The sequence below is a fragment of the Ciona robusta genome, chromosome 1 (genome assembly GCF_009617815.1).
Source record: "Ciona robusta chromosome 1, ASM961781v2".
NCBI classification, from domain to species: domain Eukaryota; kingdom Metazoa; phylum Chordata; class Ascidiacea; order Phlebobranchia; family Cionidae; genus Ciona; species Ciona robusta.
Window position 1 is genome coordinate 5,708,527 of NC_143235.1, and position 23,924 is coordinate 5,732,450.

The window sequence follows — 23,924 nt, forward strand, 5'->3', positions numbered from 1 at the left end:
TGTCAATATCAAAATATATTTTAATTTAGTGGCCCAACCCCTTCCTTCATTGTATTTTTGAAGGTTTTTATTACCTAACTTTAAAAAGTCTGCTTTTAATTTAAAGGGCCTAAACACACCCCAAATGTACTTCGCTTAAATCGATAGTGTGTTTTTCTTATTCCAACGACACCTTACTTGTTTTAATCGGTTCTGTATAACCAAAGATATTCCAGCTCAAACACCGTGAAACTCAAAAAACTGATTTGAAAGTTGCGTGGCGAAAAAAATTGAGAAGTGTACTATACACGTGACAAACACGTCCCAAAATTGTTGAAGCGTGGCCGCTCTCATTCAGAAAGGCGAGAGGCAGTGTTTTAAGCGAAAAACGGAAGAACAAAAAAAACGCAAAAAAGCACACAAAAAAACGCAGGTTTCGCTTTTACGAATGAATCAGTCACGTGACTAGTACGTTCCTACGTCACAATCACGGAACTCGTAGTAAAAAAAAGATAGCGCTAGAGATCGGACCAATTTTAATAAGCAAAGTATTTTTGGAATCAATAAAACGGTCGCTTTATGAATTTACCATAAAAAATAAAAGTGACGTGGGGTGTGTTTAGGCCCTTTAATAATTTCTACCTCAGGAGTTATAATATACTGATATAATAAGATAATATTTAAAAAATATATTCGACATTTAGTCATTTGCACTTGGAAGTTATAAGAGGTGGCTTGTGTAAAAAGTGTAGCAATGCCCACTTTGTAGCAAAAATGTAAACTTTATTAATAGACTAATAGGTATTATCAATTTTCTGTTATTGCACGTTTATCTGCATTTGTAGGATAGAATGTTTATATGTTTTAACATTTAACAATATCTGGTAAACTTTGCTCAGTGAAATACGCAAGAAACCACAACTTAGTTAATAAGATTTCCGTAAATCGAATTGTGGTGGAATGTTCTTAAACACCCGTGTTTAGGTAGCATAGTAATCCAGTCCATCATAGGTATTACCACTCCCGCACTCCGATTTGTTATTACAGCATTATCACTCTCAACAGCCTCAAAAGTGATAACACATGTCAGACTAGTATTATTGAATGCAACATTCACTGGGCATTATCTGAAAACTTAATACTCGCATACTGACTCAACTTCTGCTTTATAAAACGAAAGTGAAAAGGAAAGGAAAGAGTTACATACGTTATAACACACACCTGATTCTCAAAGTTTACTCACTTAGCTTCAAAAACTGCCAAATAGTTAGGTTAAAAATATATTTTGGGATATACCAGTGTTTTAACGGAATTATACAAAAGGTGGTTTATTAATTAGGTCAAAATTTCATTGGTAATAAAAACAGTAATTGATAATGGTCAAGTGAACACTATAACCTCCATGATGGAATAAACAAAAAAAAATTAAAAGGGGGACCAGTGAAAAAACCAAGGCAGTTAAGCAGGTATTACTAATTCAGAATCTTTATAACAATACATTCACCTGTAACAAAAGTGGTTAAATGATCTCAAAATTCACTTCATTATTTTGAATAACCATCCCATTGCCATGAATACATACATATGTACAACACTACAGTATGTGGTTGTTATTAAAGCCCTTTCCTGTGAAAATGCTGATGCTTTCAGGCAAACATTTAACTGAAGGTGCAAAGAAAAGTTCTATCCACTTTCCAATGCTTTGTTAGTTAAGCTACACTGAACCATGTGCAACTTTGTTCAGTTCTAAAATTGTCACTGGCGAGCAAAAGAAACTGGTAATGCTTACCAAGGACTATAACATAGTTGACCTGCTTCGTAAGCGATTTGATGCTTAACTGAACTTTGGAATCTTCTTGCTTTGATATAACTTCTTTTTCTTATAAAATGCCCAACTGTTTGTTGAAACAACCTTGTGAGAATTCTGAGGCTCCTTTTCAAGTTATAGACTTTTTTCAACCGAGAGACAAAATTTCGTCATCTCGAAAACAGGACGTCTATTTACAAATGTTTGTGTGGGCAAACCTGCGCTGCACTGTCTGTAAATTTTAAAACACACATCATTAGGGGCAATAAAAATGGTTTGCATTACTCCCTTTTGATAAAATATAGTTTGGACAAATGAGCAAAACCTTATCAAGGTGAAATAACATTACTACAGTACTGCCAAATTGGAGATTTCGACTATCATCTTACTTACAGCTCAATACCTTAAAATGTGTCGACTGACAGTATTTAACTTATACCATTGAATCAATTTGTGTTCTGTTCAATTCGGCACCCATTTTATTTCTAATCCCATAACCTTTGTCCCTTTAGCTCATGAATGCATATAATTATGTAAAGATCTATTGGGACTAAACCTTTGTTACTAAACATGTTTTTAGTTACGGTAAATATAGTCTCACTTATCTTATCATTTACAGGTTTTCTTCACTGAAAAATTACAAAAAAATAAGAACTAGAATACTAAAAGTATAAACTAACTTAAAAAATAAAAGCACTTGCTTTAAACTTTTTAAACATAACACTGTAAAATAATAAAAATAATGCAAATGCCATGGTCAAAATGTGGGGGCTGATACAGATAAAAATTAGTTTTACCACATTCAAGTTTTTTTTATATCTATGTTACCAATATCAGTTCAGGACTTCAACAGTACATGAGTTTGTTTTAATTCAAACCATTTGTTGGTATGTAATTCTACTCGAAATTCCTTATTGTATGCCTGAGTTAAACAACTCAACCAAATTATTTTATAACCATAACTAGTTTTTAAATTTAATTTGCATTTTTGTCTTGTGAAAATTTCTATATATTTGTAGAAACAAATGTGACCATGGCAAATGGCAAAGTACTCATTACTTTCTTTGGCCAAGTGGGTCAGTACTTACCTATGCAGACAGTTAGTTAGTATCGTGCACTTGAACTGTACTGCCCTGAGCTTCCACTTGGAGCAGCACCTGCACTTGGGTAAGAACCTAAATATTGAAGAAATATTAGTTACTCTGAAAACACATTAAATCCAAGTAAAAACTTACTTGTGTATGGGCCAGCGGATCGAGAACTGTAACTGCTCTTCATGGGACCATAGTTGCTGCTGCTGTTCATGTAAGAAGAATAATCATATCCATTGCTGCCACCTGTAGATAATAGCAAGATTAAAACTACAAATCTTACTTTTATAAAGTGTATGCTAGCAGTGTTAAGAGTAGCTGTAGGTCTTCATATTTTACCTTCAGTTTTTCTTGAATAATCATATTCCGGAGCTGCTGAACTAGAACTTCGTGAGTAAGGATCACGGGAATCCCTTGTATCACGAGTATCCCTGCTGAATTAGAACAATATTAGATAAAACTAAAGCCAATATTTACATCATCAGGATGATATAAACCTCTCATGTGACGTGGTATGTGAGCTGCTGTAACCCCGATCGCGCTCCGAAGTGCTCGGTGGAAGAGCAGAAGATCTTTCTCTATCCGAAGATGATACGTATTCTAAACATGATAAAAATGTTATTCCCTGTTGAATTTAATTGATCCCACACACAAACATTTTCAACCATAGTAATTGTTAATCAATCTTGAATACAAGTTGAGCCTGTAATTAATTGTATTAGTAAGCATTATCCACTGCATGGTTTCACCACTTGATTATTGTCAACAAGTGACTAAAAGAGGTGTAAGGAATATGCATTGACTTTTTAGTTTCCAACCTATTTTTTAATAACTAAAAAAATGTTAGTTGAAGAACATGTAAGATGATTTATGACGGTGTAGCTAAGAATCTACGCCATTTAGAGGCGCTCTAGCACTACAAAGACAGAGCCTGGAAGCGTTCAACTCTTCCCAGATTATCTACCGTCAATGTAAATATTAAGTCCACTGCACATGCGTTAAAACCCTTGGTTGTAGGGTGGCAGTTTGACCACCCCAGATAACATTTAAACAATCATTCACATTATCACGTGCCTATTTCGTTGGCATTTGTAGAAAACATGCCAACATGAAAAGCCCCTTCGTGATGGGAGACATTCAAATCTGTTTTCAAACAGTTGCAGGCTGAATAATGAAACTGTCAATTCCTATAACAATTAACATGTGAATTGCTATTACCTTGCAAGTTTGCAATTACTTGACAGGTCAAACAATTACTTTTACAAGAGATCAAAGATCTAATGCGGGAGCACGTCTTAAACTATTTACATAGGAATAGTTGACCCTTTTTTTACTACAACGGTCGACCGAACTCGATCAAAAACAAATCAGAAGTAACCAACAAAACTGGTTCTAGTCGCCATGTGGACTGTGGGCAGAATGCATAAATACATGTATTATAACCAATGAAACTTATGGTGTAGAAGGATTGACTGATAGTGATTGGTAAAGAACTTGTGTAAATAAGATTTGTAATTCCTGTACTATGTGTTGACTTGTAAACTCACACTAGTTAACATTGTCGGAACATGTTTTTCATTTGGAACATGTTTTCATAACATGTTTCAATTACGATTAATGATATTAAGGCATAAGAGTAGTGCTTTTAATGCGTCCCCACTTAAATGGAGTAGTTTGATTCAAGCATGAATCGTTACCAACACGTGCCCTCCAAAACTCCCAGGCCCAGACAATATAACCATTGTCTCGAAAAATCTGATTAATTGATCTACTGGCCTAACAGTTACGGCTTGGGCTATTATATCCTAATATCCGAGTTCTAGCCTCGCCTGCCGTAACAATTCTTTTGGATTAATTTTCTTTAAAAAGAGATACAGGAGACTAATACTATATACACTTTTTATTTATATTTGCGCACTAACGTAAACAAAGCCAAAAGTTACCGGTTACTCTGTTACCAACCAGTTCCCAATGCATGGCACAGTTTATTTGACTCGCAAGCGTTATAACCATTAATTACTCACTAATTGGACTATTTTATACTCATGAATTATAAGACTAAGCTTAGCTGTTATTAATTTTTCGAAATCTATCGATTAATCAATGTTAAAGTACATTTTAGGTACGAATTAGGACCTTAAACAAGCAGAAAAGTAATCGTTAATAACTTACTAATTAGGCGATCGTATGCAGTACCACTGGCGTCGATTCCCGAGGGGGGGGGCGCCCCCTTTACGGTACCTGTATTATTGCGTAACAACGCATTATCACGATCAATGCAAAAGCGAAATAAAATAACCGTTCGGTTTACGTTTGCGTCGTACTTTAGCCTTATATTTACCTGTTTTTATTGCTAGGTAGACTGTTTGTTACGTAACAGTAGGATTCACATGTGGATTTATTGCGTCATAATAGTAATTGTTTAACCTGGCAATTGATTGCGAAATAATAGCAATCCACACGTTGATTTTTCGCGTCATAATAGGCATTTACACGTTTATCATTTAGCTTGTAGAAGGTTTAAAAACAGGCTGAATGTTTGCGTTTTTAAAGTAAACCCCTTTTAGTTAAGCCTTTACGTGCATAGAAATTTAGCCTTCACGTGCCTCGTAGTTTAGTCTTTACGTGCGTCGCATTTTAGTCTTCACGTGGGTCAGAATTTAGCCTTCACGTGTAACGTAGTTTAGCCTTCCGGTGTGTCGTGTTTTACCTTACAAGCGTGTTGTAGTTCCAGCCTTCACGTGCATCGTAGTTTAGCCTTTACGTGTATCGTAGTTTATAGTTTATAGCCTTCACGTGTGTGGTAGTTTAGCCATCACGTGTGTCGTAGTTTAGCCTTCACGTGTGTCATAGTTTAGCCTTCACGTGTGTCGTATTTTAGCCTGCACGTGTGTCGTATTTTAGCCTGCACGTGTGTCGTATTTCAGCCTTCACGTGTGTCGTAGTTTAGCCTTCACGTGTGTCGCAATTCAGCCTTCAAGTGCGCCGTAGTTTAGCCTTCACATGTTGTAGTTTAGCCTTCACGTGCGTCGTGTTTTAGCCTTCACGCATCCTAGTTAAGCATACATGATACACTGACATTTTTTTCGCCCCCTAAGATTGGTTTACAACGTGAAAAAATCGACGCCTATGTCCAGTACGGTTTATAAAACTATGCTTAGTTTAAAATACTTTTTGGAGTACAATCATTTAATTAAAGTTTAAGGTGCATTTTGAATTTGGGGCATTTGTTCAAAGAGTCGCTAATTATGCGGTTTTACCTCTGAAAATTTAGTCTAAAATTTATAAATATTCATTAGGATTTGATTTCAATCAAGAGATTAAAAAATAAATGCTAAAATTGGAAGTGGGGAAAATTCGGCTAAAAAACAACAACAATAAGAACAACTGTTCGACAAAAAAGGATCTATATGACCACTAACGTGCTCAATAATGCAATGAGACCACAGGTTGTTCTCTAGTACGTCAAAACAAACATTCTGCTTGGCTAAGAAAACTTTTAGGTTGTTTACTAGCACCTGCGTCATTTGGAATAAAACAACATTGTCTCTTTATCAGCAACTTACCTTTTAAAATAATGGCATTGGCGGAAAAAGGTTTTCAGAAATATGAATATGTCAGGTTTGCAGTACTATTGTATTACATCATGAAACTAAGCGAAACTTCTAATTCATCACCTCATTTTTTATAAGAAGGCCTAATATTTTGATTCCTATGGTGAAATGTACTCACCTTCACGAGGCGGGTAGTCATACGATGATGGTCGATCAGAATATGAAGCTAAAAATTTGTATACACATGGTTATTTAAAATTAAAACCAATGTAGTGTAGTATATTGCACAGCGATTGCTATATGTAAATATGAATATAAAAGCGATATTTACTTCCTTGCAACGTCTGATAACATTAACACACCTGAATTATACTGTCTATTATTTCTGGGTTCAACATAGACTTTCGATCTACACTCTGTAGTGCTGATCACTTTGTAATCTTGCATAGTTGGACTACTCTCATGATACAATTTGGATTTATAACTATGAGGAGCTGAAAGGGCAAGTTGAGTGGAAGTTTCATGATCTGAAGTATCTATTGAACGGCTGTAACGGCTGATGCAGGGATAATACAGACACTCGCTGTATTCATGTTCTAAATACTTCCTTGGTCTCAATGACTTGTGATATGCTTCTAGTGTCTCTTGGTATTTGCTGTATCGGTAACTGCTTCCTACAATTACCATTTGTTTAAATACAATTAAAAACATAAAATTTAAAGTACAATACATGTAAAAGCCATTGAGAAAACTAATATTAAATAAACCATAACTTCAACAATGTCTTACCTTCCCTTCTATAGTAATCGGAGGAACTCCGGGAATATTCTGAAATAAAGCAATTTTAATAACATAGTTTTTATTAAAAAAACATATTTTTAAACTTGAAATCCGTTAAAATATTGACAGTTATCCACTGCATGGTTTCACCACTTGATTATTGTCAACAAGTGACTACAAGAGGTGTAAGGAATATGCATTGACTTTTTAGTTTTCAACCTATTTTTTTAATAACTAAAAAAATGTTAGTTGAAGAACATGTAAGATGATTTATGACGGTGTAGCTAAGAATCTACGCCATTTAGAGGCGCTCTAGCACTACAAAGACAGAGCCGGGAAGCGTTCAACTCTTCCCAGATTATCTACCGTCACCAAGCAAGGAATAGAAAACAATAATTACCTCTAGGATAGTCCCTATATTCTCTGTATCGATCTGTAAAAAATGTTGTTTCTTTTAATAAATTCATTTGTATTAATAATGATTATTTACCGTATTCACTGGCATATTCCCTTGGAGGGGGACCATATCTATCATAGTCTGAAAAAATAAAATTGATAACCTGCAACTAAAATATAACATAGCAGACCTCTAATAAATGAACATTGGTAATTAGGGCTGTGGAAAAATTAACGGTTAACCGGACCTATTCGGTTATGCGCTAACTGAAAGTTCAAGTCGTTAACCAAACTATGACGTCATGGGATATACACGTGTATCAATATCTGTCTTATTGACACAAAAGGCGCCTGTCCGCATCCATTGATCGGTGCTTTGCGATAAGACAGAGCGAGGCGACACTGTGGCATTGATCGTGCCGTACAACAACGATTACATCTTCAATTTGAATTGTTAATACCGCAGGGTAACTAGTTTGGCAACAATATATTGGCGTAATAGACAACTTAAATGTTTTCCTCAGCCAAGCAGCATGTTTATTACGAAATAGCAGGCATTCACACATGGATTCATTGCATCATCACAATTGTTTAACCTGGCAGTTGATTATGACATAGTAGCAGTTCACAAGTTGAATATTTGCGTCATAATTGCAATTCACACACTGATTGTTTAGCAGGCAGGTGCTTTAAAACAGATTTGAATAAAAATAAGAGAGCATTACTTTCACCTTGCGCGTTTATTCCAAGCATAGTTCATAAGTACTTGTAAAGCTGCCTATAAATTCGAGAAAAGCGATAAACAAGACTTGTTAGGATTACACTTGTATCCGTTAACCAGTTAACCGTTAAAAAGTGGGGAAATCCACAGCCCTATTAGTGATATAAAATAATTTGAGAATTTTTGTGTCCCGTTTAAGCTTTAATGAAATCAGAAATTAACAACTAAAGACCAACTAAAAATAGAAAGTCCGGATATAAAACTTAACTTACCACGAGGAGGAGGTGGGTAACCACGATCATAACCTGAAACAATAGATTAAATTAATATTCTGCAGTTGAAGTTAATTATGTTGGTGAAGTAGTTAATTGTTAAATTATTTTGAAGAATTTTTAAATATTTGTTTTTTACACTGTATATTATGTATTGTTTTAAACGAAGTGTATAAAGATGTTTTTCCGCTATATATAATTACACTTTAAATTATATAAGAGAGGCAGTTACAAGTACAGAGGGAAATAGAATATAAACACTTACTGCTTGGTGCATATCGATCGTAAGCTGCAACCAATGAATAAACAGTTAACAAAAATACTATGCCTAGTTTTATAACAATAATAGAATTTGTGAGTTCTTTTAAAAGGTCCAAAATTTTGGCCAAGTAATTTAACAATTACCAACCCCACGACCACAAATTGGATATAACCAAACCAACCTATGTTTCACAACATTGATCGCCTAATATTCTTATTATTCATTTAAATTATGAAGGGAAGCCCAAAATCTTAAAGCTCTAATCTGAACTTCACCTATATTTCTTTGGAATATACTGAAATAGATAGACTTTAGAATGAAACACAGTCTTTATGTCGCCAATCCACAATTGCTAACATCACTTAATAAACCGCTGGCAAACTTAACAACTTGAACTATAACATATCCTTATCACCCTGTTTCTAAGTATTAATGCCTTATTTTTACAGACTAGTCAATCATGCAAATTATGTTTCTTACCACTGGAAGGGCCGTATCGATCATAACCTGGTAAAAGGTTTAATATTTCAGAAAAACAAACATAGAATACTCTAAATATTAGCACCTGTAAAAGCAATCTTAAATTTGCTAAGCAAACAGAGTTCACTTATAATTCATTGTATCAAAACTAATACTATAAAAAGTATAGTCTAATAAACTTATTAATAAAGGTCTTAATAAAACTGAAGCCAGAAAACAGTTATCCACTGCATGGTTTCACCACTTGATTATTGTCAACAAGTGACTACAAGAGGTGTAAGGAATATGCATTGACTTTTTAGTTTTCAACCTATTTTTTTAATAACTAAAAAAATGTTAGTTGAAGAACATGTAAGATGATTTATGACGGTGTAGCTAAGAATCTACGCCATTTAGAGGCGCTCTAGCACTACAAAGACAGAGCCGGGAAGCGTTCAACTCTTCCCAGATTATCTACCGTCAATGTAAATATATCTTTTTTTTCCAAATTTGCACACCAACAATCGATAATTAAACATGTTAGTTGTTATTGTCACAAAATATATACCTGGAGGTCCATATCTGTCATGTCCATATGCTGCAAAACACAGAGCAATGTTTTTATATCAGTTTATTATTATTTTTTCTTTGGACTAGGTTAAAAAAGAATCATTTGTATAAATCCAGAATCAAGAATGCAATGACTGCATGTCGTAATATGGCTATTGATGCACAAAGATGATTGTTACCATTAAATCTCTAAACTAAAAAGATGGTTATTTAAAAAAAAAGTATAAACATACCTGGTGGTGGTGGTGATCTTCTATAATCTACAAAATAAACATTAATTTGTTAATATTATACTCTAAAGACAACACATGCAAAAATAAAATTTCCATAAAGGGTTATTACTATAATAGGAAAAAATATTACCTCTTTCTCTGTCTCTCATGTATTCAGGTGGTGGTGGACCTCTGTCACCTGACGAGTTATTACAAGTAATATTATAATGTATATCAAGACTGTAATACAAACACACAAGGCTCACCATCTACATTTATCTAGTATTTTGCACTGATACCAATATTAGTATTTAATATTTTTTGCTGATACCGATATTTGACACAATTCAATTGCAAACAAATTATTAAATACCATCAGCAAAATCATTTGCAATTGACGAGTCTCTAGCAATGATCTTGGTTATACATACATAGAAATAACTAACCAGGTTTGTTTTTATGTTTGTCAAGTTCATTCTTAGGAAGTGCCTTTCTCACTTCACAGTTGTGTCCATTAATCGTGTGATATTTCTGACCTGTTAAAATAAATATATATACAACCATAGTCGTGAAACTTTCAATATGTCAGGGTGGCAAAAGTTAATATGCTCGTTTAACAATGCACTACATTGTGTCGGCATTGCAGCGGTTGCTTAGCGTGTGCGAAACTTCGCCTGCGTGTTATTTACGTCTGTGCGTCGTTGCGTCTATTCGTGGTCTCGTGTGTGCGTAATCGCGTTTAATTTCGCTACAACTCGTTGTAATGTTAAGGCTAGTGACTGCATCCATCTATTTCGGATACATTCTTTAAAATTTTAAATTATTTTAATACCAACAAATTTCCAAAAATACAAACATATGCAGGCCAGCACTGGCGTAGAGTATACAGGCATTCGCCGCACTCCTGCCAATTTTCAAATTCGTTACTCTTATTTAACGCACCACCACTGCGTGACGGGGACAATCACGAAATTAATTTGAAAAAAAATGTGTTAAAATTTGACATATATTATTGAATCATGATTACTACAACCAACGGCGCAAATAGACGTGTGGAAAGAAGGGGTTGTAATTTGCGCCGAAGGTGCAAAAAAATTTTGCTTTAACCCCCCTCACTTTCTACTGTAAAATCTTGACGCATGGTGCTGTGTAGGTGAGCTGAGAAAAGGACCGTTCAGCATATTCGATGCCGTTATTTAACCTAATTTACTGGGGTGAAACAACCGATATTGTATAACCGGTGCAGATCTAGAATCGTTTCTATTGGTAACGTTTTATTTCAGCGTTTTCTACAAGCCAAGAAATTAATTAAAAACCTGTCAATCAACGCCGGCCGAGTGCCGATAAAATGACGTCATTAAGGAGAAAAGGCGCACTCGAACATGTTCGGTTTAGTCGGAAGGAGCCGCTAATCAAAATCGCATAGAACACGTGGTTTCCGATCAAACGAACACGTGGTTCACGATCAAAGAGGCCACACAAGACTACGAGCCTCGTGAATTGCAGTGTTGCAGAATGTACAATTAATGTAAACAAAATTTATTTATAATTGTTACAAAAGATTTTGCAATATTAAAATAAAAGTATTTTTACAATTTTCGCCTTTAATTACGAAATCATACGCAGAAACACTGGCCACTCGCGTGGGTTGCAACTTCCTTTTTGACAAACCTTTAGTTTTTCTTTCTAAACGGCCTTTTCACTTGATCTTAATGAAACAACTGACAGGCTACATATATTGTTTATGATTGGATGATATTTTCATTCACTTTTGTTGCGTCGCACTCCCGTGCGCAATTGTTTATTGTAAACGTAATAATCGCTACGTACCCGGTAACGAAAGCAATAAAAAATGCGTAGGCTGCGAAACCGTTCCTATCCTATCCGAAAACCGTGTATAATTTATTTGAATAAACTTCCCGAAAAGTATAAATTACGTTATTTTATGTCAGTTTAGCAGGGTATGCAGGCATACCCTCAAAAATGTCAGGGTATGCAGGCATACCTTGCATACCCGTGTTTTACGCCAGTGTATACAACACGTGCTATAAAGGCTTGTGTTTGGTGGAATCAATTACCAAAAAAGATGCTTTTAAATAAAAGCTAACAATTTCTCCTGGGGTCCTTACCGTAGTGCATAAATTTAATAAAAAATGTGTCAATCTTGTTTCGTCTTTTCCCGATTAAAGTCTGATGGCCACCACAATTTCCACGTGTAACACATACGTAACATGGCTAGGCATTTATTGGTAAAAATAAAGTTCAGTTACTGGGTTTTTATGATAAATACGGCATAGTGTCATTTATACAACGCGCGACAAACTTTGTCCGGTCAACATTAAAATTATTAACAGGCGTTAGTTTAAGCAATGAATGCTATTACAATTGCCATTGTATTTGCATAAATGTCGGATTTATGCAAAAATATAAAGCTGTTTCTTGCGTCAGAACTGCACGAATAGGTAACTTACGTATACATTAACGTGAAACGAAATGTTACACAACAGGCGAAGTAAATAAATTCCGGATTCCCACTCCAGTAGTTTAAAAAAATCTGGCTAATGCCGGCGGCATCAAAAATAGGGACTTTTTACACTGCTGGTTGTAAATTTCGGGCTCGCTAAGCTTCAATGTAAAGCTTGTCACATGCGCCAATCCCGAGGTCTTACGATGTTTATCATGAAAAAGCAAAGCCATTAGTCCCATTACCTTTTGATTTAAGAAAAAAGTTTTAAGTATTGTTTAGGGATGTGCCCAAGTTGTAAAACATTGGGTTTACTAAGCTTAAACATTTTTCTTTCTGATCACTTCTTTTTAAAAATTTGTACTACAGTTTAACAGTTAGATAAAAAATATAGTCTTATCGTTTTGATTTAAGACTTGATGTTGGATTTAGTAGAAATGGAACCTATTGGATATTTTAAAGTTGTTTTAAAAAGTTATTTAATCTTGTTTGTTATTGATCTTGTATTTTCTACAGCTTTATTTATAAATACGACAGATCAAAAGTTATTTTATTTTTTAAAAAACAATAGTAAGCTTGTGTGTGGCACCACCATTAGTGGGTTCTAAAATATTACACCGATGCCTCTTTAGAGATACTTTCATGTATGATTATGATAGTTGTACATTTAAAGAAATGATAATTGACACTGAACAAGTTTGCAATGCATCTCTTTTGAATATTTCTCTTCATTCTTGATATATTTGATATTGAAAAAGTTTATTCATTTTTAAAAAAAAAATAAAATAAAATATGAAGTAGAAGAACATTTCATAGTCTACAGATTTCATATAGCATGTTCTGATCAACTGCATTAGTTTTGCAAAATCCAATTGAATAAGACTTTGTAAAAAAATTAGGAACTAAGAAAATAAGCGACAGTTAAAGGGGTAAACAGTAAATAATAACCAAACACAAAAACAAATAAAAACCAAGTTGTAATTAATGCAGAGGGATAAGTGATTGTTATAACTTACTGACAATCTTATCAACAGGATCATGATCAGCAAAAGTAACAAAAGCAAATCCTCGTTTTTTTCTTGTTTCTCTATCCTCCATCACCTGTGTAAATAAATGTATTAAGCAACATAGAGACAGTCAGCAGAAACCACAAATAGTGGACAGTGGTACATTGTCACTAGAACTTCGCTTAATTTTGTTTTACTTAATTTACAGCTTTGAATTATGAAATAATTTTTACACATCATCCTGTACTAACAAAGAGTAAAGGGGGTATTCTGGAATTTAAGAAAATTTGAGTCTAAAAATAGAGAATCAATTCTTATTATTGTTTACACAGAGACAGTTTGTGGTGATATTATTATAACTTGCAATATCGTGAATACAGTTATTATTAATTTTGATTAATACTGATCATTTAATATGTTACGTTATAGTGACAATTATCGGTTTTAATGGAAAAAAAATTATATTCGGTCGGTCTCTACTAAATCCAGACAAACCGTGTGAAAAAGATATTTTTAGCACGAGCGCCGAGCCGAGTGCTAATGACGTTTTCAAGGAGAAAGGCGTACGAGAATACGCTCCTGTTTTGTCGAAAAGCACCGCTAATCAAAATCATACAGAACACGTGGCTTACGTTCAAACGCTGCTTGATAAAGAGAAGACGCGTTTCGTGAATTCCAGTGTGGCAAAATGCAGAAATATATAAAAAACTATATTAGTAATAAATGTTAATAACAGAAGTTTTTACGTGGGTTAATAAGCAAGCTACATTGCCGCTTACTTGGTGATACTATCTTTTCTCCTATGTTCTAAAGAACAGCGTTTTTGGCTTCAAGCCATTGATTTCTCGTGCGGTGCTGATCGTTGACCGCAGCGCACTAACGTTCTGCCCCGATCAAAGCACGATTGCCGCTATGCTCATCTCGTGCGATTCTTTACTTTTCAGAGCAAAACGAAAGAAAATTAATTAAAGATAAAGTCAAGCTCGCTTGAATAATGTTAGTTGCTTCTTTTTCTTCAATTTTATTATTTTTCGCCCATGCGTCAACACGTGTATTTTTATACCAATCGCATACGGGAATTTCCCGTTTTCTAATGGAAATTGGTTATCCTCGGTAAACACGACCATGAAGCCCTGCTGCGCATGACGGATTATTTTTAATTAACGTCAGCTTTTCCATTTGAATGACTGATCGTAACTACAATATTTTAAGTGCGCATGTCCTCTAGAAAACCCCGCGCGGGGGAGATTTTAAGCGCGCGAGTTAGCACTTCTATTGTTTATTTTATTGGGGGTGCTTGCGCACCCGCTCGCACCCCCCGTGTCCGCCGTTGCACAAAAGGTTTTAACACTTGTGACCCACTCAGAATAATATGCAAAAACTAACCATTCAGAAATATATATATATATATATACATACAATTTACCTCAACAAGTTCCACAATCCCAAATTTTCGAAAATGATCTTTAAGATGTTGTTCTGTTGTGTCATCTTTTATTCCACCAACAAAAATTTTCTTTACCGTTGCATGTGCACCAGGTTTTTCTGAATCCTTTGGTCAGAAATTAGTAAGCATAAAAACTGTGTTACTGAAACTATAATTTTAATTTTAAATAGATTTAAATAGGTGATCAGCCATGTAAAAAACAAAAATCTGGATAATAACAGCTCGCATATGTATATATTTTTTTTAAACTTCATAAATAAATGCCATGTGCATTCTGACACCAAATATACAAATCACTAGGGTTAAAAAACTTTCACATTCGTGCTTTAAAATGTTACTTATACTTTTAACCAACTATCTTTCCCATAAGCTTAAAGCTGCCGTGTTAAAGGTTACAGAAGCTTTCACGAGCTGCTGCCTTGTGATGGAAATTTTATAGGGTGTAGATTTAATTTTCATGTGTTTGCTACATAAGTTTATGTGCCATTATTATGAATTGAGGGAAGTGATGGTAAATCTTTTCAGTAATTATTTCTGTACTTTTGCAGATTCAAACATCCAAATTTGGTTTTAAGAAACCAGGAAACACATGACTTTTTTTTTACCAGTAGCCATTTTAAATTGGACTATTTAAAACTTGTCACACCTTTCTAAATCCCTTATACTTCCCAAAACGAAAATAGTGAAGCAACTAAAAGATAATTGCATAAAAAATAAATCTGCTAAACTGTCCTTAATATTGGTATGGTAAATACTTGACTAGTGACGTGTCAATGATAGTAACTTATCAAGTCTGCAATTAAAATTATTCATAACTTTATTGATATTTACCTCTCTGGAAACGGCACGTTTTGGTGTGACCGTTCTTCCATCTAATTTATGTGGTCGTTCACTCATAACAGCATCAACCTAAAAATAAGACAAAAAAGTGAGAACCAAAAAAGGATTCATATTGCGACAGATGTTTTACCACCTATTTAAAATTGTCATTATAACTTGATGACTATTGAAATTTTGTTAATATAGATTCTGTGGAATATAATAGATTAATAGTAGTCTTACTTAAAATTTACTAAAAAGGCAGGAAATAAACCTCTATTTAGGTAACTTTTAGAGTGGTGCACCCCAGCCACAATTACGATTGAATACCAGCTAACATAATGATGCCGTAAAACAGAACATCTGATTTCATATACGTCCAAAGTTACAAGTTTCATTATAATTTTTTTATAATTATAACAAGGCTACTACTGAAGGGTCAGTACACTGAGGTATTAGGGTAAAATTATCATTTTTCTCCAAATAAAAAAGATTCAAAATTCTAGATTCGAAATAAAGTAAGGGGAAGGAGGGAAATTGAGTATGGTTCAGTGAATATTGTCATATAAAAATAATTTGACGCATTTGTTTGGTCCTTTTTTTATTTTGATGTAACATTCTGTTATCATGCTCAATGTTGCCAAAAAATAGTAATGTAACTAGTCAAATAAAAGAATGAAAATTGATAAGCTCTTTTTTTGAAGAAGTTGGTATACCCAATTTTCCCCATTTTGTGGGGTAAAACGGGTATAACATGCAAAATCAATCTAACTACTATGTAGGTGCCTATAACTGAGTTTAACCTTGCTGTGGGTAACCTAGGTATAAGTATTTGTTTATAAAACAAACATAACTGTTTTGAAAATTTACTTTTAATGTTTTAACGCAGTTACCACAACTGTGTGTTTAAGATTAACCCTCCTCTTCGAGAAGGCACAAGGGTAACAACCAGTGGCGTCGATTTTATGGTGCAGGGTATGCAGGCCTACCCTGATAATTTTGCAGGGGTTGCAGCAACCCCTGAATTTTCCAATTATAAAAGCAAATTATTAGTAAAATCTTCTTAAATAAATATTTTTAACTTTATAAAATAATTAATTTATAGTAGCTACACAGGACCTTCATTCTCTTAACGCATAAACTAGTTATTTTTGTACCCTGCGCGGTTACCTATAACGGCTGCGTGTTACGTCGGACAATCGTTATGTCACATTGATAATCACAAAATCGTCGATTGTTACGATTACAATTCTATCATTGTGTGAGAATGTAATGTTTACTAGTTAAACTAAAAACACGCGAACCAGGATAAAATTTAACTATAGGAATATGTGTTCTTTTTCTAAGACGCGCACATGTCATAAATTGGCTCCCTAACAGTTGCGTGTAAAAGATTTTATGCGTGTTAAATAGGCAGAAATAAACTACGTAAATCGGGTCGGTCATTGCTTTATATTTATATACGATATTTTCCTCAGCCAAGCAGCATGTTTGTTACGAAATAGTAAGGATTCACGCGTGGATTCATTACGACATAATAGCAATTCACACATCGATTATTGCAACAAAATAGCAATTTACACGTAGACACATTCGTTATGTAGTCTACATGTGAAACATTATTCTCGCTCGCAAACCTTATCCTGATAAGTTTGTCTGTTAAAACAAAGAGAGATCGTGGCGGCAATGCTCCTTTGATCGGTGATAGGCGAACACAGCTTTGATCGTGTGTTGTTAAACCTGATTGACCCATGTTTAATTAATTTTATTTGTTTCCTCGAGTTTTGTTAAAATGATTTTTTCAAACTTCATTGCACCCGTCAACCAACACAAAATTGTTACGTGTTTAATTGTGATGCTTGTGATGCAAACAACTTTTATGATGCGCAGAGTTTTAAAGTCAAATGTTGCATTATAAACAATATTGTGACGTAGAGAATTAACGTGAGATATTGCGCAATGCTGCACCTGTCAGTTGAACAAGGTTATGTCATACGCGGTATTGTGATGTGCTCCATTATCGTAACGGGTGACGGTGCGTCTGTATAATCAACGTATTGGCAAATGTATTATAATGATATTTACATGTTAAGTTTTTTAAACACTTAACGACAATTAACTGCCAGGCTTACATCTTACCCTTTCCATTAAATGCCGCACACATTATATGCGTGATTTTAGGTGTTTTACATATACCTACTTCCAGCTAACATGGTATAATGTCGCAACCCCTACGTTTTTATAAAATCGACGCCACTGGTAACAACTGCTACAGTATTGCTTTGGCCTAGGCTGAAAACTTAACCGAGCGTCCAGCCTTGTGCTATTGCAATAATGTTGCACGCAAAAATGAAAAATATTAAAATAGAAAAAACTGTAGCTACTAAAAGATAACGAGACTAGTCAGCATATCTTTCTGTTTAATTATTTTTCCTTCTTTGTAAATTTGCTCTCTCGCAAGTAACGAATCGAAACATCAGTGCATTTGCCCGTATCGAATCACAGGTGGTGTCCAATTACAAGAGCAATGTCGAATTACAAGAGAATGTTTCCGTATTTGATTTTAAATAAAAAGCCAAAAACTCTTTTACAGGATTCTGGGAATACCCCTTCATTGAAATCCTATTAATAATAAAATTAACTTTGCCATGTCCGCTGCATTGGTTATGGTGCGAAACACAGGGAATAGCTAAAACAACCGAACAGTTAGTAATGAAGTAAATATCGTCCCTGCCGATGTTGAGACAGAAGCAAAAAAAAAACTTTGTTCATTGGCACCACACGAGAATCAGAGTTTCATAAACCCACTTGCAAGATATTAAATTACCCATAAAATATGTCATTATTACGAATGTGACCATAGGCGGAGAACTTTTAAAATGCAAGGGTATGCCAAATATTTGCGTCATAGTACCAATAATATTTTAGCCACCAACAACAAAATGCACTGTTGGCAAACTGTTTGTGTCTTTTGAGCTATATTTCAAGCTATAGAATCGTCCTTGCAGTTTTAAAACATAAGAAATAAAGTAATTCCCGCCGATCGCTATTAGACAACGAGCCTAAAATACTGAGACGCCATCCAATATAAATATAACATCACGAAAGATTTGTGCTGCTGTTGAACATTACATGTCATTTTTTTTATAAATCTTGTGTTTGTGGGGTCTTTGTATAAAACGTTTGTAAATCGCTTTTATTAGGTTCTGGCTACATGACGTCGAAACTAGAGTAAACCGCGATGTAAGTATATAATGTTTTATTGTGACGGCAATTTTGGACGGCGGGGTAATTCTATTGAAAACCCGGTGGGGTACTTGAAATGCGTTTACTGGACATGTAGGAATATTTATTAAACCAAACATTGAGCTGAATTTATTTTAACCTTGTAAAAATTCTGAAACTACCAAGAACCGAATGTTGTAACGTCACAGACACAAATGCTTTTATCGCCTGATAAGTTGCCAGGCAACCGAAACGTACCTTGACTGACGTCTCCGTTACAACTGCGGTCTGGAACATTTATATGTTGGATTTTTATTATTTTAATACTTTAATGGAAATATCAATGATCCTATCGAGTTATTCTAGTATTATCCGCGCAAATATGACCTATAAGTTTGCATAAGAAAGGCAATAAACATGACGCACGCATTAAAATTCCAGGGCCTGCGGGAGTACCCTGGTATTTGTGAAGGCCTGCTCGCAGGACTTGCAGGCCCGCATTCAGCGCCTATGCATGTGACTATTATAAAACAATGAATCGCACCTTTAACAACCTTTTCTACTGCACATGCTACAATTTACAAGTGTGCTCATGAAACTATTTACTATGAACTATTGAGGGTTTTGTTTTTTAATCATGACCCAATCTTTGGGTCTTTAAAGCCATTGCACAGGTCGTGTCTCTACCTACTTTTGTTTCCAGCAGAAGTGTAACTCAATTAAAACATGGCAAGTTTGTTTGGTAGGTGTAACAACTATGCTTACATTCTTCCAACTAAATGTAAAATGTTTATAACTGTAAGCGCGTTTTAACAACTGTTGTTTTGTTGCTATATCCTGTCCTTTCGTTTAAAATATTTCTAAATCTTCGCTATTGTATTCGAAGAGACAAATGCGCCCGCACATTAGTCAGAAATACGCTTTATACAAGATTTGGTAGCTTGAGTGACAGACGCACATAAAATATACTACGCCCAGATTTTCAATAAAACTGCTGCCACGGTTATACATATATTTAATATTTAATTAAACATTTCCTATATGAATTTTACAATTTTTAACACTGGCAATTACAAAACGAGACGTATCTTTGACTGCAAAGCATTTTTCGTGTCAAGCTTTTTGTTAAAGTTTGGGGCTCAGCGAACCCGAGCTTTTGCAACTTCAGCACATCCCTAGTTTATGCACTCTTTATGTTTGTGGCTGGAATAGAACCAATAGAGTTCACCAGCTACATAAAACCGAGTTTGTTGTTTCTAAGTTTTAGGATGTCTAAGTATATATAGCATACATTAAACATAGCATTTCTAATGCATGTTACCTATGTTGCCACGTTTGAAAAAATTGTTCGTTTTATTACGACAAGTAAACTAATGTATGTGCTTGTCCTGAAGAACAAGCACCTAAAACAATTTATTTTAGAGCCACAAATGGAAACTATAACTCATGTGATATATAACCTAGAAATCAAATGTAGTAATACAGATTCTACGCTGTAATATTTCACCTTTTGTTAATTCAGGATGACTTGGGTGAAAATACAGTCACACGATACTTTTTGCGTATTTTAAGTTAAATTTCGATACAAATGCCTGTTTTTTTTTTAAAAAATCATACAAGGGTATCAGTAGGGATGCACATTACAGAATAATTAGGTATTCTAGGATATCCTAGAATACTTTAATTCGAATCTAGAATTCCGAATCTAGAATTTCGAATCTTTTTATATTTATAGGAAAAAAAAATTTTACCCACAAAAGTCAGTTAATTGACCCTTTCATAACACCCTTGTTGGATCTTGAGTTGTAAAATGATCAAAAATTGTACTATTGGGTAGTTTTTGCGTCATGAAACGTATAGCAGGCTATGAAAAGACGTTACGAAACGTTTACTCTCGAAAGTCCCACAAACACAAAAATATTTTTTTTTTTAATTTTTAAATTTCAAAAATTGTTAATATAATATATGAGATGACGTGTAATGATGTCATTAAACAGAATACCGAATCCCGTAATTAGATTCGAATACAAAAGGATTCGAATCTCATGGATTCGAAATTCTGTAATGTGCATCCCTAGGTATCAGGGAGACCAGAATGTAAATGAATGAATGTAACTTACTTTATCGTCGCGGAAAACAACAGTCATCATAGCACAGGTGTTCATACACCTCATGCAAGCCCACAAGTTTCTATGTATGTTACTTTATAAGGGTTTATCATTTTGGATTTTTTTTATTTTTTATGTAAGGCTGATAATTTGAACAACCCATTAGTGACCACTGGGCTGAAGCAACTGCTGTTAAGTGTCTTGCCCAGGACACATACGCCCATAATGGTAGCAGCAACGAGCCTAGAACCCATTACCAGGTTACAGGCAGGCGTGCGAACCACTTTGCCACAGCGTCATACCTAAGAAACAATTTGAACAAAAACTTCCATTGATCACCAGAATTACCTATTCTTTCCAATTAGATCGTCTACATTTACAATAATAGTGCTCTTACCATTTTGATTCTTTTAAATGTGACAAATCCGAAACCTCTTGATTTCTTGGTTTTTGGGTCCATCATCACAACTGAATCTACAAACAAACGTTTTTATGATCTAACTTCCAGGAAATATAACAAGTTAACACCAACCGGTTACTTCTCCAAATTTAGTAAAGTATGCACTCAAACTTTCATTTGTTGTATCAAAGCTAAGGCCACCAATAAAAAGTTTGCGCTGTTGCTCAGGTTCATTGATATCTTCTCCATTCGTCTAAGAATTATAAAACGTAACTATAATTATTGTAATAACTTATTAGTTGGCACAAGTGAAGAATCCTTCGGTACATAGCAGAATAGGCTAGTGGAAAGTGTTAGAGGTTGGTGGTTAGAGGTTTGTGTTTAGGGGTTAGCAAATAGGATGGGGAGAAGATTCGTCAATAGCACCAATTAGTTTACTTTTATAGCTATTATATCAGAAGCCAAAATGTCAAACTATTGAGTTTCACTTCCAGAAGTAATATCCGTAAACATCATACATTTAACTAAACAAGAGGAAGAAACCGCTATAAACGAACTTACCTCGTCGATATCTTCTGTCTTCATTATGTTGGTTAACGCACTATCAAGATAAAATTGAAAGTTTAACTTAGAACGAAAATTTACCGTCGCTGCAAAGAAATAAATATATCCGAAATAATTTTCGCTTACTTAATTTCAAAAACATATAATAAAAAATAACACCCAATCTAAATTCCCTCTTTACAGATTTCCACAAATGTGCGAAAGAAAGCAATAGCGACAGCGCGCACTTTTCGCTTTTTTTGTTTCACTATAAAAGAATCACGTGATCTGACGTCACAACCTCAGCCCACGAGGTTGAAAAACGTGGTTATATTTAACGTGTTCAGGAAAACTTTAAACACATTAAATTTAGTAAGTAAACTTGTGTTATTCTTTGGCATGTTACTAGGCAAACATTCATTAGCAGTACAAAACAAACGCTCTGTGTCGTCCCCGTTTACACACAGATCGAAAATACTTTGCATTGTGGGAAAGTGAAATATCCGCCATTAAAGTGCGTAAACAGACCCCACGTTAACTTCATTTTTGTGGTAAATTTAAAAAGTCACCGTTTTATTGATTCCCAAAATACTTTGCTTGTTAAAATTGGTTCAGTATAGAGACGGATATTCGTATTCAAACAGTGATCTCTAGCGCTATCCGTTTTTTACTACGAGACTTGTGATTGTGAAGTATGAACTAGGAACTTACTAGTCACGTGACTGACTTCATTCGTATAAAAGCGTTGTCAAGATATATTCGTTCTGATTGATATATTTGTACCGAGCGCTAGTGCGCATGCGCCGAGACGCTACTGCGCATGCGTGGTAGATCGGAACAAAAACAATACGAGCTCCTAATAAATATGTACCAACTGAAAAAAGTTCCGGGGGAAATATTACTTTATTTATTTTTTTATTTAAAAAAATAATTTTTGGATGGGAATAACACATGCTAGTGACCTACATAAATATATGCGTGAGTTATATTTTTTGCAAAATATTAAAAAATTAATATTTATATGATTGAAGCTATGATCATACTTTTTTATATTTAACATCCATCCCCGCACTTTTTTAAAGAAAAAATGATGATTCAAATTTTGGTATATAGTTGTTTCGCTCTCTCCCATCGCCAGCGCTTATTGCCCGTAGTGTGAACCCGTCCTAAACTGTTTTAATCGTAATTGTGTAACTATAACTAAACCCGCCTTAAACTGTTATCGGTTCTGTGTAACTAAAGATATTCTATCCCAAACACCGTGAAATTCATAAAACGCACAGAATACTGCTAATGTAAATATATTTCAATTTAGAGTCCCATCTTCCCCCACATTGTAGTTTTGTATGTTTTCATTGCCAAACTTTTAAAGATTTGCTTTTAATTTATTAATTTAAACCTCAGGGGATATTCAACTATTAAGCACATATTGCCAAATATTTCCAAAATCAAAATAGATGACGGTTTTTGGGTAAAACCATGAATTAGTACCATCATATTCCTTTATTATTTGACACCAATTTAATAAAATATAATAAAACACACGAGGAGTTATTTAACTATCCGCACAACAAGTAAAATTTTACAAATTCGAAAACACACAGGATAAGATAGGACAGTTTGATTATTAAGTGTATTTATAAATAGGAATATACGTAAATAACACGAAATAATACTGTACGCTTTGAAAATTAAGTCTAAACATTATTTTTCTTGCCCTACTCCGGTTTACTGCTATAGCTTTTAGCATGTTACCACAGAAATAAAAAAGAGTAGAACGCGCAACTTTCCAAAACCGTGATAGGCCT

General features: G+C 34.4%; 1 protein-coding gene and 2 long non-coding RNA genes across 5 annotated transcripts; 1 reads left to right on the forward strand and 2 right to left on the reverse strand.

The window, feature by feature from the left end:
• Positions 1-1,280: 1,280 nt before the first annotated feature.
• Positions 1,281-22,319, reverse strand: LOC149741794 (uncharacterized). 3 transcript variants are annotated; one of them, XM_089876958.1, is made up of 22 exons: positions 22,135-22,319; positions 21,706-21,826; positions 21,571-21,647; positions 15,853-15,930; positions 15,001-15,126; positions 13,584-13,668; positions 10,550-10,639; positions 10,255-10,302; positions 10,125-10,151; positions 9,890-9,919; positions 9,343-9,369; positions 8,866-8,889; positions 8,601-8,633; positions 7,702-7,749; positions 7,612-7,644; positions 7,221-7,259; positions 6,610-6,657; positions 3,375-3,477; positions 3,217-3,308; positions 3,022-3,123; positions 2,875-2,961; positions 1,281-2,018 (listed from the first exon to the last, which is right to left on the reverse strand). In XM_089876958.1, exons 1-21 carry the CDS (start codon positions 22,156-22,158, stop codon positions 2,891-2,893), a joined length of 1,326 nt encoding a protein of 441 aa, XP_089733084.1. In that variant the 5' UTR covers positions 22,159-22,319; the 3' UTR covers positions 1,281-2,018; positions 2,875-2,890. The 3 variants fall into 3 exon arrangements, with proteins under 3 accessions (XP_089733084.1, XP_089733076.1, XP_089733094.1); XM_089876950.1 differs by having other exon boundaries at positions 3,217-3,311; XM_089876968.1 differs by lacking the exon at positions 7,702-7,749 and having other exon boundaries at positions 3,217-3,311.
• Positions 11,862-13,577, reverse strand: LOC149741795 (uncharacterized). Its single transcript, XR_016384950.1, has 2 exons — positions 12,703-13,577; positions 11,862-12,227 (listed from the first exon to the last, which is right to left on the reverse strand). It is a non-coding gene; the product is annotated as an uncharacterized LOC149741795 (long non-coding RNA).
• On the forward strand, positions 20,437-21,355 carry LOC149741796 (uncharacterized). Its single transcript, XR_016384947.1, has 2 exons — positions 20,437-20,686; positions 21,144-21,355. It is a non-coding gene; the product is annotated as an uncharacterized LOC149741796 (long non-coding RNA).
• Positions 22,320-23,924: the final 1,605 nt, after the last annotated feature.